The sequence below is a fragment of the Sciurus vulgaris genome (assembly GCF_902686455.1).
Source record: "Sciurus vulgaris genome assembly, chromosome: 7".
Lineage (NCBI taxonomy): Eukaryota > Metazoa > Chordata > Mammalia > Rodentia > Sciuridae > Sciurus > Sciurus vulgaris.
In genome coordinates, this window is record NC_136467.1 from 130,126,968 (window position 1) to 130,142,412 (window position 15,445).

At 36.2% G+C, this 15,445-nt stretch overlaps 1 protein-coding gene across 1 annotated transcript; it reads right to left on the minus strand.

Annotated features, from left to right (window-relative positions):
• Positions 1-11,292: 11,292 nt before the first annotated feature.
• LOC306665168 (putative olfactory receptor 1F12P) lies at positions 11,293-12,237 on the minus strand (the record flags this gene model as incomplete). The annotated part of the gene is made up of 1 exon (XM_079146432.1): positions 11,293-12,237. The coding sequence occupies exon 1, from the start codon at positions 12,232-12,234 to the stop codon at positions 11,293-11,295; it is 942 nt and encodes a 313-aa protein (XP_079002558.1). The 5' UTR covers positions 12,235-12,237.
• Between the last annotated feature and the right edge of the window lie 3,208 nt (positions 12,238-15,445).

Consider the following 15,445-nt stretch of genomic DNA (forward strand, 5'->3'; position numbering starts at 1 on the left):
GACGTCCCCCAAGCAGCCTGGCTCCCTCTGGTGGCAGCCTGGGTCCACAGCCAGCTTCTCGGAGCAGGCTCGCCCAGTGAAAGCTTTTCCACACAGAGCCAACCCCTAGCCCTGGACACAGTGGTGGGCCCTGGGCCTCAGGCAGCTTCTTGGACCAGGGCAGGGCAGTGAGAGGCTTTCCCAAGCAGCCAGGCTCCATCTGCAGCAGGCCTGGTCCACAGCCAGCTTCTTTGGAGCAGGCCTGCCCAGTGAGAGGTTGTCCCCATGCAGAGCTAGCCCCCAGCCCTGGACCCAGCAGCGGGCTAGGGGCAGCTTTCTTTGGAAGCACTACATTTTTCAAGTTCCTCCACGACTTCAGGCTACTGAAGGCAGGGAAGTGATATACTGGAAATCTACAGGGACACATTAAGCCAATAGAGGAAATATGCAATATCTCAGAGTCCCACTGATATCTGACCAATATGAGAAAACAGGGAAGAAAATGTCCCAAACAAACCTAGATGCTATATCCATAAAACCCAATGACAGCATGGCAGAAGAAATGTCAGAAATGGAGTTCAGAATGTACATACTTAAAATGATCAGGGAAGCAAATGAGGAGATGAAAGATCAAATGCAGGTATTGAAGGATGAGATGAAAGAGCAAATGCAGGCATTAAATGATCGTACCAATCAACAGTTAAAAGAGCAAATATGGGAAACAAAAGATCATTTCAATAAAGTTTAGTGATACTGAAAAAAACCAAAGAGAAATCCTTGAAATGAAGGAAACAATAAACCAAATTATAAACTCCGTAGAAAGCATAACCAATAGGATAGAACACCTGGAAGACAAAACCTCAGATATCGAAGACAAAATATTTAATTTTAAAAACAAAGTTGACCAAACAGAGAAGATGGTAAGAAATCATGAATAGAATCTATAAGAATTATGGGATATCATGAAAAGGCCAAATTTAAGAATTATTGGGATTGAGGAAGGCTTAGAGAAACAAACCAAAGGAATGAATAATCTATTCAATGAAATAATATCAGAAAATTTCCCAAATCTGAAGAATGAAATGGAAAATCAAGTACAAGAGGCTTATAGGACTCCAAATACACAAAATTACAACAGACCCACACCAAGGCACATTACTATGAAAATACCTAACATACAAAATAAAGACAGAATTTTAAAGGCTGTGAGAGAAAAGAATCAAATTACATTCAGGGGGAAAACAATAAGAATACTAGCAGATTTTTCAATCCAGATCCTAAAAGCTAGTTGGGCCTGGAACAACATTTACCAAGCCCTGAAAGAGAACAGATGCCAACCAAGAATCTTATACCCAGAAAAACTTACCTTCACATTTGATGATGAAATAAAATCCTTCCATGATAAACAAAAGTTAAAAGAATTTACAAAAAGAAAGCCGACATTACAGAATATTCTCAGCAAAATGTTCCATGAGGAAGAAATGAAAAACAATGATGCAAATCAGCAAAGGGAGGAACTAGCCTAAAGGAGTAGCCAAATAAAGGAGAAACCAAGTCAAGTCAAAAAACAAAAATGAATCAAATGACTGGGAATACAAATCATATCACAATAATAACCCTGAATGTTAATGGTCTGAATTCATCAATCAAAAGACATAGACTGGCAGATTGGATTAAAAAGAAAAATCCAACAATATGCTTCCAGCAAGAGACTCATCTCATAGAAAGAGATACCCACAGACTAAAGGTGAAAGGATGGGGAAAAATATACCATGCACACAGACACAGCAAAAGAGCCGGTGTATCCATCCTCATATCAGATAATGTGGACTTCAAGCCAAAGTTAGTCAGAAGGGATAAAGGACATTTCATACTGCTTAAGGGAAGCATAAATCCACAAGACATAACAATCATAAATATCTATGCCTCAAGCATTGGCTCATCCATGTACGTCAAACAAATCCTTCTCAATGCCAGAAATCAAATAGACCATAACACAATAATACTAGGTGATTTTAACACACCTCTCTCACCACTGGACAGATCTTCCAAACAAAATTGAATAAAGAAACCATAGATCTCAATAACACAATCAACAATTTACTTAACGGACATATACAGACTATACCATCCAACAAAGAACAAATACACTTTCTTCTCAGCAGCACATGGATCCTTCTCTAAAATAGACCAATTTTTATACCACAAAGCTAATGTTAGCAAATACAAGAAGATAGAGATGCTACCTTGTATTTTATCAGATCATAATGGATTGAAATTAGAAATAAATGATAGAAATAAAAACCAGTAACTTCTCCAATACCTGAAGATTAAATAATATACTATTATATGATGAATGGACAACAGAAGACATCAGGAGGAAATAAAAAAATTCTTAGAAGTAAATGAAAACAAAGACACATCATATCAAAATCTCTGGGACACTATGAAAGCAGTACTTGGAAGAAGATTTATTTCATGGGGCGCATTCAACAAAAGAAGTAGAAATCAACAAATAAACGACTTAACACTACAGCTCAAAGCCCTAGAAAAAGATGAATAGACCAACACGAAAAGTAGTAGAAGACAGGAAATAGTTAAAATCAGAGCTGAAATCAATGAAATTGAAACAAAAGAAACAACAGAAAAAATTAAGAAAATACATAGTTGGTTCTTTGAAAAAATAAACAAAATTGATAAATCCTAGCCACACTAACAAAGAGAAAGAGAGAAAAAACTCAAATTAATAAAATTTGGAATAAACAAGGAAATATCACAGCAGACACGAATGAAATACAAAACATAATTAGAAGCTATTTTGAAAATCTATACTCCAACAAACAGAAAATATCAAAGACATCAACAAGTTTCTAGAGACATATGAATTACCTAAACTGAACCAGGAGGACATACACAATTTAAATAGATCAATTTCAAGTAATGAAATAAAAGAAGTCATCAAAAGCCTACCAACAAAGAAAAGTCCAGGACCAGATGGGTTCTCAGCCGAGTTCTACAAAACCTTTAAAGAAGACCTCATTCCAATACTCCTCAAAGTATTCCATGCAATGGAAGAGGAGGGAACCCTCCCAAACTCATTCTATGAAGCCAATATCACCCTGATACCTAAACCAGACAGAGACACATTGAGGAAAGAAAATTGCAGACCAATATCCTTAATGAACATTGATGCAAAAATTCTCAATAAAATCTTAGCAAATCACATACAAAAATATATTAAAAAGATAGTGCACCATATCAAGTGGGTTTTATCTGAGGTATGCAAGGTTGGTTCAACATTTGGAAATCAATAAACATAATCCATCATATCAACAGACTTAACGTCAAGAATCACATGATTATTCTGATAGATGCAGAAGAAGCATTTGATAAAATACAGCATCCCTTCATGCTCAAAACACTAGAAAAAATAGGGATAGTGAGAACATTCCTTAACATTGTAAAGGCCATCTATACTAAGCCCATGGCCAATATCATTCTAAATGGTGAAAAACTGAAAGCATTCCCCCTAAAAACTGGAACAAGGCACTGATGGCCTCTTTCACCACTTCTATTCAACATTGTCCTCGAAACTCTAGCCAGAGCAATTAGACAGACCATGGAAATTAAACAGATATGAATGGGAAAAGAAGAACTCAAACTATCCTATTTGCTGATGACCTGATTATATATTTAGAGGAACCAGGAAATTCCACCAGAAAACTTTTAGAATTCATAAGTGAATTCAGTAAAGGAGCAGGTTACAAGATCAATGCTCATAAATCTAATGCATTTTTATACATAATTGATGAATATTCAGAAAGTGAAGTTAGGAAAACTACCCCATTCACAATAGCCTCGAAACAAACAAAATACTTGGGAGTCAATGTAACAAAAGAGGTGAAAGACCTCTACAATGAGAATTACAGAACACTAAAGAAAGAAATCCTTAGGAGATGGAATGATCTCCCATGTTCTTGGATAGGCAGAACTAATATTGTCAAAATGGCCATACTACCAAAAGTGCTATCCAGATTCAATGCAATTCCAATTAAAATCCCAATGATGTACCTTCCAGAAAATGAGCAAGCAATCATGAAATTCATCTGGAAGAATAAGAAACCCAGAATAGCTAAAGCAATCCTTAGCAGGATGAGTGAAGCAGGAGGTATTGCAATACCAGAACTTCAACTATACTACAAAGCAATAGTAACAAAAATGGCATGGTATTGGTACCAAAATAGACAGGTAGATCAATGGTACAGATTAGAGGACACAGAGACAAACCCAAATAAATACAATTTTCTCATACTAGACAAAGTTGCTAAAAATATGCAATAGAGAAAAGATAGCCTGTTCAGCAAATGGTGCTGGGAAAACTGGAAATCCATATGCAAGTGAAGAAACTAAACCCCTATCTCTCACCCTGCACAAAACTCAACTCAAAATGGATCAAAGACGTTGGAATCAGACCAGAGACCCTGCATCTTATAGAATAAAAAGTAGGTTCTAATCTTCAACATGTTGGCCTAGGATCAGACTTCCTTAATAGGACTCCCATAGCACAAGAAATAAAAGCAAGAATCAACAACTGGGATAGATTCAAACTAAATAGCTTTCTCTCAGCAAAGGAAACTATCAGCAATGTGAAGAGAGAGCCTACAGAGTGGGAGAAAATCTTTGCCACTCATTCTTCAGATAGAGCACTAATTTCCAGAATATATAAAGAACTCAAAAAACTCTACACCAAGAATACAAATAATCCAATCAACAAATGGGCTAAGGAAATGAACAGACACTTCACAGAAGATCTACAAGTAATCAACAAACATATGAAAAAATATTCAACATCTTTAGTAATAAGAGAAATGCGAATCAAAACTACCCTAAGGTTCCATCTCACCCCAATTAGAATGGCGATTATAAAGAATACAAGCAACAATAGGTGTTGGCGAGGATTTGGGGAAAAAGGTACACTCATACATTGCTGGTGGAGCTGCAAATTAGTGCAACCACTCTGGAAAGCAGTATGGAGATTCCTCAGAAAGCTTGAAATGGAACCACCATTTGACCCAGCCATCCCACTCCTTGGCCTATACCCAAAGGACTTAAAATCAGCATACTACAGAGATACAGGCACATCAATGTTCATAGCTACTCAATTCACCATAGCCAGATTGTGGAACCAACCTAGATGTCTTTCAATTGATGAATGGATAAAGAAACTGTGGTATATATATACAATGGAATATTACTCAGCCATAAAGAATAATAAAATTATGGCATTTGAAGGCAAATGGATGAAATTGGAGAATATCATGCTAAGTAAGATAAGCCAATCTCAAAAAAAAAACAAAGGATGAATGATCTCGCTGATATGTGTTTGATGACACATAATGGAGAGTAGGAAGGGGGCAAGAATGGAGGAAGGAGAGACTGTATAGAGGGGAAAGAGAGGTGGGAGGGGTGGGGGTAAGGGAAAAATAACAGGATGAATCAAACAACATTAACATATGTAAATTTATGATTACACAAATGGTATGCCTTTACTCCATGTGCAAACAGAGAAACAACATGTATCCCATTTGTTTACAATAAAAAAAAAGATTTAATATTTTTCTTCAGTGTCTGAGGTTCTCTCTTCCAAGTGATCAAATCTGTTGCTGATGCTTGTTTATTGTTTCCTTCAAATCAAGGATTTCTGTTTGTTGGTTTTTTTTTTTCAGAATCTTTATCTCTTTATTGAAATGATCTTTTGCTTCCTGCAGCTTCTCTTTTAACTGTTTATTGGAGTGATCATCCATTGCCTACTTTTGCTCTCTTATCTCATTTTTGCTTCACAGATAATCCTAATTATTTATATTCTGAACTCTTTTTCTGACATTTCTTCTACCATGTTTTTACCCTATTAATACAGAATATTGGTTTGTTTGGAACACTTTCTTCCCTTGTTTTTTCATGTTGTTCATGTATCCCCCCCCCCTCTAGCAGTGTGGATCTGGGGCATTGCAATTCCCCCCCATTGGCAGGGTGGAGTTGGTCAAGCTGTGGGTCCTTCAGGTCCTGGCTGTTGTCCCAAAATGGTGGTAGCCACATGTAAAAAAAACCTGTGGGTACTGTGACAATGTACTTCCAGCCAACAGTGGGCATCAGGTGATCTACTGGTGATCTTTGGTTGGGCTGCAGGGTACCCATGGATGATCAGCAGTGGACCTTTTGTGGTAGATGATGGGTAAGTGAAAGAGAAGTGATGGGCAGGCAATGGCAGGCAAATAAGCAAATGGTCAATGACAGGCAGCAGTCAGTGAGCGATCTGCACTTAAAAAGTAGGTGAAAGTAGATGGACGAATGGGGTAAATAGCAGGGAATTGATAAACAGCAAAGACTGCCTTATAGAGAAACAGATATTCCTCTGTTTGAATTATGCAGCAACAAGGAACACAGCCTCCCTCTAGTCCACCATCTTGGATCTCTGGCTTGAAGGTAGTCTTTAGAAGTAGAGTTAACTATTTATAAGAACATAAAAGAAATTTACAAGTCTAAGTACAATAATAAAGGCCAGATGTTAAGATATGGATCAAATTCTAAGTAACTATGAATTATGTCCTGAGTGTATCAGTGTATGTACCTTGCTGTCACTGTATTTTTTTCTATTATTATTTTTTATTTTTGTCCTCTGTTTCTCTCTCTCTTGCTTCTTTTATCTTTTAATGACATTTTCTCAACTCATCCATTTTTTTTTAATTTGGTCATAACACAAATATATGCTGTGTCTCAGAAATATTCTGGGCAAGGAATAAAATTATCTTTTCCCCATGAAAACAGTTTGAACAATTGGTTAAGGGTAGGAAAACAGAAGTGAGAAAGCAAAATCTTTAGTAGATAATTATGGTGATGGTTGTAGAAAACATCTCATTTCAGGTTTATAAATTTAGTGTATTTTTGGGCACTGGAGAGTCAATAGAAGCTTCTTAGCAGAATGACCTGTTGAACATTGTGGAGATTAATATGTTGTTCATTTCTGGAGTAGACTGCAATATGAAAAGAAGCTACTGTACTCATACAAGTGTTAAGAAAACAGAAGCCTGGGTTGTTATCTGTTTTAAATTATCTGTTCAGACTTTGGAGCTAGGATTACTTATAAAGATCTGAAATAATAGAATAAGGAAATGGTCCATCAGAATCAGATGTTCACTTCAGTCAGTGTAACTGGTTCCTTCCCCAAAAGTCTCAGTAAGTTTTCTTCTGTCCCAACAATCTCTTCTGTCTTCTTAGTTTCCTGGCTCAGTCCAAGTTTTGGCTATCGAGGCTCCTCATCTTACCAATAAAATGAAATACAATGTCAGCACTACGATCCGCTTATCAGTCTTCTCTTTTTATTGAATTTATCAATTTCATTAGTCTTATTAGTTTATGGGAAAGGTCAGGTTAGTGTTTATACTGAAAAACTAAATAATATGAATAACAGAGTTTATAGGTGAAACCCTAGAGTACAAAAGCAAAAGGCAAATATCAATCTTTGTTTCTTCTACTGATTTCAATGTGTCTGATGCACTGACACAGTTTATTGCAAAGTACTAAGCACGAATTTATATGGCAGTATGTTACAAGAAAATCTGTGTGCAGTGCTGGGCTTGCTGCCTAATCATCATATGGGAACTTTGCTAGAAGCAGATTCCTGGACCCTGCCCCTGGAGATACTAACTTGGTTAGTATGTAAATTATGACTGGAAAATCTGTATTATGATCTACAAAAAATGGTAGTAGTTTGGAATGACATAAAACACATGAGATATAAAGTAAAATGTTTTACATGACAACATATTGCAAATGGTTATTAATTGTTGAAATTGAAGTACTAAATGATTTGTATGGCGAAAACAATGAAGATCCTAGTGGTTCTTAGATGGAGAAATTGTGAATGGTAGCAAATATTTACTAGACATAGTGGGGATTACATTGGACAATAAAGGATGAGAAAGATTGAGAAAGGAGAGAATAGGAATAGAGGTGAGGGAGTGGGAGTGAACTGCAGACTTATGGTGAGACCAGCTTGCATGGTGTTCTCATCATTCTTTCTCATCACCAAAAGACCTGACGAAAACAGAGGATCAAAAGTTTATTTTGCCTCATGGTTGCAGAGATCCATAGACAGTGGACTCCATAGCTCTGGGCCTGAGATAAGGCAGAAATTCATGGTGGAAGGGTGTGGTGAGTAAAGCAGCTCAGGACATGGGCACTGGGAAGCAGAGAAAGCTCCACTCACCAGGGAGAAAATATATACCCCTAAGGCACATCCCAGTAACCTGCCCCTCTAGTCACACCCTCCCTGTCTACAGTTAACCACCCAGTTAATCCATCAGTGGAGAAAGCCACTGATTAGGTTACAACTCTCATAATTTATTCATTTCACATCTGAATGTGCTTGCATTGTCTCACACATGAACTTTTGGGAGACACCACATGTTCAAACCATAGCACAGGGTTTCCCGAATGGAATGACTTAAGAATTCTACTTTTTATAAGGAATTACTCAACTCTAGTCTAAATTTCCATAATTCTTAAGCCATACATTTGTGTATAACACATATTACCCTATGTAAATTTTAATTGTAGCTATTATTCATTAGTTGACTAGTGTTCCATGAGGTTAAATACCAGGTTAATATTTATTAAAGATTCATAATTATGAAAGGGGAAATTCAATATTCCATTTATTGAATGAAAGGGGAAATTAGGAAAGTAGGAGATTATTTCTATTTATTATCACAGAATAATACTGTATTCTGAAGGGCTTGAGTGTTTGGAGGGACCAGACCCAGACACCTGGGTCTCCAAACTAACCTCTTCCACAGGGCTGATTCTGATCAGACACTTCCAGTGTAGGACTGAGTTGCACCACCTCTAATGGATCCTGTCTACTGAAAATTGTGAGACTCCACAGATGACAGGCTGGTTTTGGACTACAGTTCCCTGAAGCCATCCTGGATCCTTGAGGCATTTGGACACCATTTCCAAGGTTCCTTCACCTAAGTCCTTAATTTCTCTAAGCTTGAAGGAGAAAGCATTTCTTTTTCTCCATTGAATAGTAAAGTCGGCATTACTGTGTCCAGGTGGTTTTGGCCTCTACTTCTATCTGGAGCAACACATGGAAGCCCATGCAACAGGGATGAAAAACAAACTTCACCTGTTCTGTAAAACCTTCCTATACTCTTCAGGCAGTCATTTTTCATAGCCCTCAATTCAACTCCCCACACTGGTTGAACTCAAATGTACAAAATGGGATTAATCATAATACATAACCCTTGGTATATGTATGACCTTAAAGCATGAACATTTTTAATCCACTTTGTACTGTTTTCCAAAGTGTTTGTCTAATTATTACACCCATGACCCATACTTTAGCAGTTCTGTTTATGCATCCTCTCTTTAATGGTTTGACAAACTTTTCAATTTTTGCCAGTGTTTGTGATTATAAAATATGGTCGTCATATTCCTCTGTTTATGGAGGAGACTGGACATCTTGTAATACTTATTTCTTTCATGCTTCCTTTACTATGAAATAATGGTTTATATCTTTCACCCATTTTTCTACTGAGATCTTTAAATTTTTCTTAATAATGAGTATGCATTCTAAATACTATTTTTTTGTTGCAGTTATGTATTGAAAAAACTTTCTGCCAATTTATACCATGTTCTTTTTTGCTTTCCTTGTGGGTTATTTTGGGTAACAGAAATTAATTTGAATATGGTCAATATTTTATCCATTTTTTTTTTTACAACTGGCATTAGTGCAGACTTTCAGAGAGGGCCATTAGTCAGCAATACTCAAACAATTAGGCAAATAAGTCTTTCAGTCCTGAAAAGGGATCTCAGAGGCACAACATGAAATTTGACACAGATGAAAATTTGAGATACTCTTTTTCTCAGTCTTTGTACTTAGGGCAAGGGTATAGGTTGTTTGAACAATCAGGTACAGCTTGCCTATCATTCAAATCAAGGATAAGTGGTACAAAGAAATAGAGGCAGTGGAAAATCTCTCTGGTGGTGGTCGCAGTAGCAGAAATGTCCAGTTGTGGATTAGCAGTGGCAGCAAGCTAGCATAGGCATCCAGGGGCCAGGTCAGCCAACATAAATGGGCAAGCTGCAACACCCAGTATTCAGTGATAGTGAGCTCCATGAACTCATGAGCTCTGAGCAAGAATTGTATGCAATTTTGTCTGTGATCTGGTTGTAGGATTTTGAATCTGGTTCTGTAGACCTTGAAGCATTTTTATGAACCCAAATCTATTTATGGCTTTTTATATTCATGTTTGCCTTTCAATATCACATGAAGATATTTGAATATATTTTGCAAAGTTTAGAGATTTTTTTTTGATTGTGTGACTTAAAATATATACATCATATATAGAAAAATGCAAATCTTTAGAGTTTGGGGGATATGCTGTACCCAATCAGATATGAGTTCCAAATTAAGTCTCAAGGACATATGCTTTCAAAACAGGTGTGATAATCTTCTCATGTAGGCAAATCTATGCATGTTCCAGGGTGAATAACAAGTATAGATTTTAAATGTTAAAATGATGGTTAATAAGCCCTTAAGACATTCTTTGTAGACAGGCATGAAATTTATACAGACATATACATGTATATAAATCCTGCTTTTTACATAAGAGAATGAAGACAGGTTACAGGAAATGCATAAAACAATCCTAAAATATTAAGAAAAACAAGGCATTAGGGTAAAAAAATGACTATCCTTCCCATGATTTTCCCAGTTTTTAATATGGACTCTTTATTGCATTCAGATTAATTTATCCTACATGTTTACTCATATATTCCATGCCCCTTCTTACTTACAAGTCTTCCTCATATGTTTTGAATATTCTCATTATTCCTGTGTAAAACTCATTCATTTTCAAGACCCAGATTAAGTGTTCTCCTTTTATTGCAGCCTTGCTTACTTTTTAAGTCCTTACCAATATCTTCTTCCTTTGATCTCATATTGAAGTTATGGTTTAGAAACTGTGGTGACATAATGATTTCATTCCTTAGTGTTTTTCATGCCTGTTAATATAGTTATCTTCTCCTGTGTACTCTAGGAGGAGTAAAGTTCTGGGGAAATGCTCCATTTTGTACTTCTCATGGTATATTTGCATGTTAATCTGGGCTCTATGTGATGTCTTAATGACACATTCAATTGTTGATTTCATATTTTGTTGTGGTTTTTCAGGAACTTGAGGAATGAATATTTGTCTACATCAATAAAAGTTTAGGATTTTCCTCTTCTTGAACTCCTTTAGCCAGTAAAAATCATTGGGAAAATATTTTTCTCTGGCTTAGGGTGTTTTCCAAAGCTCTCTTCAACTCATTGTTCCTTAGGCTGTAAATGAAGGGATTCAGTACAGGGGCTACGATCATGAAAATTACTGAAGCTGCTGAGTCTTTTTCAGTTGAATGGTTGGATGAAGGACTCATATATACTCCAGTGATTGATCCATAGAAAAGAATAACCAGGGCAAGGTGAGACCCACAGTTGGAGAAAACCTTGAGTTTTCCTGAGAGTGAAGGAATTTTCATCACAGTGGAGACAATGCAACTATAGGATGCCAGAATACAGAGTGAAGGTACCACAAAGAGCAGTCCCACCACAATCAGAACTATCAACTGATTAAGAGTGGTATCAGAACATGACAGAGGGAGGAGAGAGTTGATATCACAGAAGAAATGATGGATGATATTGTCAGCACAGAAGTGCAGATGGGCTATCATAAGAGTGTGCAAGAGAGGGTTCAAAATGGCAATGACCCAAGGTATAGCCACCAAAGAGGCACAGAGGAACTGGGTCATAATAGTTGCATAATGCAAAGGATGACAGATGGCCACATAACGGTCGTATGCCATCACTGTGAGAAGAAAATTATCCATGTTGGCAAACATCATGCAGAAATACATCTGAGCTAGGCATCCAGGATAGGAGATGGACTGAGTGTGGGTTTGAATGTTTAGCAGTATCTTGGGGACTGTAGCCGAAGGAAGGCAGAGGTCTACCAAGGATAAATTGGCAAGGAAGAAATACATGGGTGTGTGGAGGTGATGATTTGAGGCAGTGACCAGTAGGATGAGTAAATTTCCAAATATCCCTGTTAAATAGAGACACAGGAAAAGTGCAAAGAGGAGTGCCTGGTTCTCTGGAGAACTTGTGAAGCCCAGGAGGAGAAATTCAGAGACACTGGTTTGGTTTTCTTTTTCCATTGCTTGGATATATCTGTTCGAAGACCCATAGAATAAAATAAAATAAAATTTGGTTAAAATTTTGTCCATTGGTATTTTTTTCATATTCACCTGGTTTTAGTTCCACATACCACATTCTTTCTCTGATACTCTCTTTCAAGCATCATTGAGCCTTGGGTATATCTCTCCACCTCATCAGTTGTCTTCACATCTATCCTGCCTTTATTGAAACCTCCACCCTGTCCATGATTTCCATGGGGTCTATATACATTTCTCTTTAGTAGGCAGAGATTCTTTTCCTACTCTTGATGTTGAACACCAACACTTGCATATTCAGATCCATAAGATAAGAATAAATTATCTGGTTAAGTGTCAAAAGAAAATATATTAATTTGCTTGACAAGTATAAAAAGTTCAGCATCCAAAAATAGTTAATGAATTATGAACATCAAAAATTATTTACAAATAAATTAAAATTATATAACATATGTAGGTGTATAATATGTGCAGATAAGATTAAAGGAGAACACAGAGGAAACTGTGTCAAGACAGAGGGTCAGATTTAAAAGATCTCTTTCAATGTTTTTGTAATATTTTAACTACAATTATAAAGAAGAGGTTCATGTTTGTAAAGCATTGCTATTACTTTGGTTACTATATTTCTTGAAGTTGTAGAAAACACAAAGTAATAGAAGACAGAGTTCTTGATCTAAAAAACTTGGCGTTAGTTTTTTGGGGAAAACATTCTCATGGAAGCTAAGAAGATATTTACATATGCAGATGAGATAGTTTCAGAATAACAGAGGACTATATAAGAGGGTTGATAGGTGCTGGAGAGTTTGGATTCTGGAGTGAGTTAGTCTACATTGAAACAAGATCCTATCACTTGTGAGTTGGGTATCCAATCATGCATACCCTCACCATCTTTCATCTGGATAACTGCAAAAATTTTTTAATCCGTATTTTTTCTAATAATCTCCCCCATTTTAATCCATCCTTTGTGTTTTCTAAAGAATTATCCTTCAAAAATAAGAATTTCCTCATTTTCTTCTTAAAACAATGTTTTCCAATTGCCTTCAACCCAAATACCAAATTCTTTGTTGAGGCATATAAGGTTCTTTTTGATCCTTTTCTTGTCTCTCTAGCCTTATGTCTTGCTATGATCAGTTTCTCACATTTAGAGTATTGTGACACATACTGAAGTTTTTTTTTTTTTTTTTAATATCTAGAGCTTTTCTCATTTTGGAATTCTCTGATCACACTATCTAAATCTTCTCTCAAAGTCTTCTTTAAAACATTGTCCTGTATTTACATGGGTTTGTCTCTGTCTTCTATTCTGTACCCTGGGTGAAGAAATGATAGTAGAGTGAAACAGACATCATTACCTCATATACATATATGACTGCATGACTGATGTGATCCTACAATATGTATAATCAGAAAAATGAGAGATTACACTCCATTTATGTATGATCTATCAAAACATATAAATGAATTCTACTGTCATGTATAACTAATTAGAACAAATAAAAAAAAAAATGGAGCCACAACAACAACAACAACAAAAAAACCCCAAGCAAACATCATCCTTTTTTCGTCTTCATAACTCAACATCTTTATTTTCCTCTTATCTATCTGTCTCCTTGGGGACCCTTTCTCCCTTTTTTTTCTCTCTTTCTTTTTTTTTCAATGCTGGGGATTGAACCCAGGACCTTGTGCTTGAGAGGCAAGCACTCTATGAACTGAACTATATCCCCAGCCCTCTTTCTCCTTTTTCTCATGCTAATAACCAATTTCTTTTCATTGTGATTTCACTACTCCTATAACATAGTGCCTCTATAGACTCACTTCTTATCTTATTAATGTTATATCCCATGCCCCTTCCCATCCTCTTTGTCTACCATTAGAAATTGTGGCCCTTATTGCAAATCTATTGACTAAGCTGTAGATAATAATTGAACTCATAATTTCTGTTTATTAAGACAATATGGTTAATATATTAAAAGGGACTATTTGAGTTAAGGTTGCATATTGTTTGTACGGTGTGCGGCTAATATTGCTCTCTCACTTCAAGGTGAGGTATTGGAAACCTGCAGGAACACTATAAGTCTATGGGGGAAACTGCAATACCTCAGATTTGCACTGCTAGAGGGGAAGATACATGAATAACATGAGAAAGAAGGGAAGAACGTATCCTAAACAAACCTAGATGGCTTTAACCAATAGGCTAGATCGCTTGGAAGACAGAACCTCAGAGATTGAAGACAAAATATTTAATCTTGAAAACAAAGTTCATGAAACAGAGAAGATTGTAAGAAATCATAATAGGACCTACAAGAATTATGAGATATCATGAAAAGACCAAATTTAAGTATTGGGATTGAGGAAGGCACAGAGATACAAACTAAAGGAATGAATAATTTATTCAATGAAATAATATCATAAAATTTCCCAAATCTGAAGAATGAAATGGAAAATCAAATATAAGAGGTTAACAGGACACCAAATGTATGAAATTACAACAGGTCCACACAAAGTCATATTAAAATGAAATACCTAACATACAAAATAAAGAAAATTTAAATGCTGCAAAAGAAAAGAATCAGATTACATTCAGGGGAAACCAATACGGATATCAGCAGATTTCTCATCCCAGACCCTAAAAGCTAGAAGGGCCTGGAACAACATATTTCAAGCCCTGAAAGAAAATGGATGCCAACCAAGAATCTTATACCCAGCAAAACTTACCTTCAGACTTGAAGATGAAATAAAATCAAGATAAACAAAAGTTAAAAGAATTTACAAATAGAAAGCCAGCATTATAGAACATTCTCATCAAAATATTCCATGAGGAAGAAATGAAAAGCAACAATGTAAGTCAGCAAAGGGAGGAACTACCCTAAAGGGATAGCCAAATAAAAGAGAAACCAGGTCAAGTTAAAAACCAAAAATAAGCCAAAATGACTGGGAACCATATCTCAATAATAACCCTGAATATTAATGGTCTGAACTCATCAATCAAAAGACATAGACTGGTAGATTGAATTAAAAAGAAAGACCTAACAATATGCTGTCTTCAAGAGACTCATCTCAGAAAAAGATAATCACAGACTAAAGGATGGGAAAAAACATACCACGCACATGGACTCAGTAAAAAAACGAGGGTATCCATCCTCATATCAGATAAAGTGGACTTCAAGCCAAAATTAATTAGAAGGGATAAAGAAGGACC